We start from the raw sequence: 4699 nt of genomic DNA, 5'->3' as shown, positions 1-4699 counted from the left end.
AATACATACACTGTGGTGGTAAAAGATGGTGACGAGGATCGCCCAATTCAATTTCTTCCACGTTTGCTGGACAAAACAGCCAGTGCCTGGCAGTTTGATGCTTAAGCAAGACAAAGGTACTCAGCTTGGACAAGATGGAATACGAGCTTGATGAGATGATACGACAGTATATAGAAACGGAGCTTTATCGCTTCTAAACCTGCGTCTTCATAACGCGAGAGATCCTGTGAGACATTGCTATGGAGAGAAATCTATCATGTTTAAGCCGGCAATTTCTCCCACTTCATGCCTAATACGCCAATGATGGAGATTACTGCCACTGCCATTGGTACACGAAAGGTTTCCTGAAGTGCCTTGTTGTACGCGTTGATGATCCCCGGAAGTAGATCTACCGAGATCATGTCCTTCAGATTGGTAGCTCCCATGTCAGCAATAGCTTGTCCGTCGAGTCCGCCTTGGCCGTGTAAATTCCGCTTCAAATTGTTGACAAAGACTGTATTTGCGACCGACATGAGGACTGCTGGACCGAGATTCTGAAAAAGAGTGACAGCGGCAGTCCCAGCCGGGATATCCGCGAGAACGAGAGTGGACTGCACTCCCATCATGGGTTGTTGGGTCCCTGCACCAATCCCGATGCCTGCGATGATAGGATAAATGATCCATTCGCTTGGCCCCGTGTCAACTTCGAACCTGGTCATAAGTCCAAGGCCGACCGAAGAGATGGTTGTAGAAAAGAGCATAAAGGGGTTATACCATCCCAAGAGGGTCACCAGGTATCCGGCAACCAACGCCGCCAGTACCTCTCCACCAACATAAGGCACAAGCTTGATGCCAGACTCTCTCGCCGAGTTGCCCTTGATCGCCTGAAACCATATTGGCAGCCAAATATCTGCAGTATAGTAAGCTGCGTCGATACAGGCGGCATAAAGGCAAGCAAACGCAACGTTGCGCTGCTTCATAAGCCGAGGTGGTAAAGCGGCCTTGTCACCTTTCCAAATCTGTGAAGTGACGAAAGCGACCAGCATGACCGCAAATAACACGAGGAGTGCAATCATGGGACCGCTACTCCACGGATACTCCGACCCGCCCCACTGGAGTGCCAATAAAAGACAGACCATGCAGGCGAAGAAAACGGCGAGACCAATTATGTCGAATTCCTTGATTTTGGAAGACAGCCTTCTGTTGCCGCCAGAGATAATCTGGGCCGGAGGTTTGAAAGAGAATTGAATCAATCCCAGTGTTGCGATACCGACAGGAATACTAATGTAGAACGCCCACCGCCAGGACAAATGACTGTCTGTCAAGGCCCCTGAGATCAGAGGACCGACGATGCCGCCAACGCCTGAGAATGCGCCCAGGAACCCAGTGTACACTGCCCGTTGGCGGATTGGGACGGAATGTGCCAGAACAACCCAGGTGCCTGTGATTTGACGATGATGGTTAGATGAGCCAACGACGAGAGTGGAACGAGAGAGACAGATGAGATAAAATCAGAGAGAATGAAAGTTCGGACCTATGATGATGCCACTGCAGCCGATGCCGGTAATGGCACGACCGATGATGAAGGCAATAGAGTTGGGTGCGCTTCCGCAAACCGCTAGACCGACCTCTCGGAAGGCGATGGCCACCATGAATGTCAACTTCAAAGAGAACAGCTCGTAGCATTTACCGTAGACTAGTTGAAATGAACAAAGCTGTCGCAAGTCAGCCGTGTTGAATGAGGCAACCTAAGACGCACCACTTACGCTCAACATGTACGCGGAACCGTACCATCCCACGTGCTGAAGTGAGTTGAATTGATTTGTGATTGCAGGAATGGCCGTTGCAATCAGAGTCATGTCCAAAAACACCAAGAATACAGCCATAGCAAGGCCCAGGATAATAAGGGCTAGTCGAATGCCTCTTGGGTACTCGATGGCCGAATCTTCCTGGTAGCCAGCTTCTTTGGCTTCCTTAACTTCGAGGGAAACGGGAAGCGCTGGGACTTTCGTGTCAGAGGAAATGCTTGATCGCTTTCCCATGGAAAGCTCCTCTGAGCAATTTGAAGACTGAGCTGCATCTTTGGCGCTTGAAGTAATTGCTCTGGAGGGCTCCGATATCGCCATGATGTGGTGCGTGTGAGACAAAGTTTTGAACGACGTGGACAAGAAATGAACTAAGTATATGAGCACACTCTTTTCTTGAGTCTTGCAGGCCGATAGGCCTGTATCAGTCAGATTCTCGGACTGATGCAGCAAGTTCTTTCGAGGTGTCTCAGAGATTCGTAAGCAACGTCAGCCAAGTTGTCAAGTGGTCAGAAATTAGGGGAGTGAAAAAGTTCCTGGTGAGTAGGTGGCCAGCAGCCCGGGCAATTTCAAGGTATTAGACACGAAATTCATCATTTACGTCCCTGTCATCTCAAACTCTTACGCGAGAAGTTGGGGCCTCTTCAGTGCCTTGCGACACTAAGACTAATAGGTGATACTACCAAGATGAACGTAAGGGATCATACACAGCCCAGTTGACATCGACCCCATGACCGGTTGCAATCCCATTCGACAATTGCAAAGCCAGGGTCAGCGAGGCAGCTGTGCCCGAGGCAAAATTCTCGGAACCAGCGTCTGATTCCAAATTCTATGTTGTACATATCACATTCAGAATGGCCGTGAATAGCCTCGTAGCTGTTTCAAGGGCTGTCATTGGTTCGAGAAGTCGAAATCCTCAACTCTTGGCGACAATCCTTCCAGCCGTGGCTTGGCCTAGCTTGCCGAATTTCAGCCTGCCATGCTAGGTCAAGCTCACACCCTGGGTCACACACTTCTGCAATAGGAAGCTGGGTGTTAGGTTCTCATCCCATGAAATCGTAACCGCGAAGCCACTAGCATGAAGACGTTTTCGCGACTTCACGTCATTGGTGAGATCGCATTGCGTTCTCGAAAAACATAGTACGTTTAGGGCTCATCACAGACAAGTGCGAATCCACAAGCACGATGCAGGCACACCTTATCTAAACAAGGATGAATGAAGTTTCTTGATTCAGGAGCAGGTAGAAGTGAATTGCACTTTTGACAGGATCGCCAATGCTGGTCTGATGCAAGGATTATTGATGCCTTCGGCAACGATACGAAAACCTGATGATTGCAAATCAACATAGGCAAACCTTGAAGCACTTTAAGATGGAGGCAAGATGGGGCTCCATATGGTAAGACATGTCACACGAAAAGACGTGACTGCAGGGAAGATGGGACTACTGACCATGCCCTCTTCATCAAAGGTAAGACGATTCGGTTCCCTTTGACGCTCACGATAGGTTCGCATGGTTTTGCTTTGCCCCTCGTCAGATCCTCAACGGACTTTTGTAATCCTCTGGGGCAGCCATTCAGTAGGGGAGTCTCGACGAATTTGGCAATTCCAATCGCCACTTGCTTACATGTATGCGGAAGGCTTCGGTGAACTAGAAGGTGAAAACTTTTATGGGACTCTCAGGGTACTTCTTCAATCGGGTGCTCTTTGCAACATCTAGACTACTGGCTTGTATGGCGAGCACAAAGTACTCGAAAACGGCCCGGTGTCATCTACCGCCGGAAAGTACTTGAAGCTCGGAGATGCCCACATATCATCCCTTCTGTTTCTCGAGGAAGTCTACTTGAATGTCCGTGGGCCAAGTTGCTCGTGTCGATTGAACGGATCATTCTTTGTTCACTTTCATTTTCTACCGAGAAGAAATCATTACACAAGCACCATGATGGCCAGCTACGGTCGCGCTTCATACCCAGAAACGAAAACAGCCGAAACTCTGCTGTTCCGCTCCCACAGATTTGAGGCCCTTCAAGAGTACGCACACTGTTCAGCTGCCTCTATAATTCAGCTTGCTTGTGTCGTAGCATTGAAGGCATACGCATCAGTTGAGTCCATCAACTTCTTAGGAGAGGATCAGGAGTGGTTACTTTGGAACACTCCCTTGTCCCCAAAGAGCCGCATCTTCGAACTTCTCTGCAAGCCAAAAGTTGCAAGTGCCGCCTCTGTGACTATCTCGAAGGCCAATCTCACAGAGTATGCTCTCATTGTATCGTCCTTCCGTGATGGATGTCCCCTGAACATGGCACAAGAGGCCCTTCCGTCTCTACATGCTGTGAAAGCCGTACACCCGCAGGTTAGTCCAAGCCCTTTTAACTAACATGGTCTCTTGCGTTACCCATCCCCATCGCCATAATTTCCTCATGTAGTTGGCGCTGTTTCTCATCATAGTGTGAAAACGTTAGCTGAAATTTGTAAAGACAGTCATGGCCTTTACTGCGGGCCAAGATCCGCTCTCTCATAGTCTTCTTGTACGATGCGAATATTCAGAAACGACCCACTCAGACTGGCGTGCGAGAAAGATACTTTCAACATTTCGCAATGCACTCGAAAGCATCATCGCCCAGCCGAATGCCAATTTGTGTGATCTCAATCTCCTGGATGAAGGCGACCATCACCAATACGATGTCTGGAACCAGCTCGACTCGGATCATGAAAATGTCTCTGTACAAGACATGATTGCAAGTCATGTTCATGGGTCACCTCTGAACATAGCTGTTGATGCGTGGGATGGTACTCTGTCTTACGCAGAGTTAGACGAGAAGTCAAGCAATATCGCCAACGAGCTTGTCAGGCGAGGCGTCCGAGCCGAGTCCAAGGTCGCTCTATTATTTGAGAAGAGTGTATGGAACATTGTGGCAAC

The 4699-nt window shown here is 49.1% G+C and overlaps 1 protein-coding gene across 1 annotated transcript; it reads right to left on the bottom strand.

Annotated features, from left to right (window-relative positions):
• Nucleotides 1–1490: 1490 nt before the first annotated feature.
• COL26b_013998 (uncharacterized protein) lies at nt 1491–2105 on the bottom strand (the record flags this gene model as incomplete). The annotated part of the gene is made up of 2 exons (XM_053186578.1): nt 1491–1694; nt 1746–2105. 2 exons carry the CDS (start codon nt 2103–2105, stop codon nt 1491–1493), a joined length of 564 nt encoding a protein of 187 aa, XP_053029472.1.
• Nucleotides 2106–4699: the final 2594 nt, after the last annotated feature.

The sequence above is a fragment of the Colletotrichum chrysophilum genome (assembly GCF_026319265.1).
Source record: "Colletotrichum chrysophilum strain AFK26 chromosome Unknown scaffold_278, whole genome shotgun sequence".
Lineage (NCBI taxonomy): Eukaryota > Fungi > Ascomycota > Sordariomycetes > Glomerellales > Glomerellaceae > Colletotrichum > Colletotrichum chrysophilum.
Note: the sequence above shows the minus strand (reverse complement) of the source record. Positions and strands in the feature narration are given on the sequence as shown.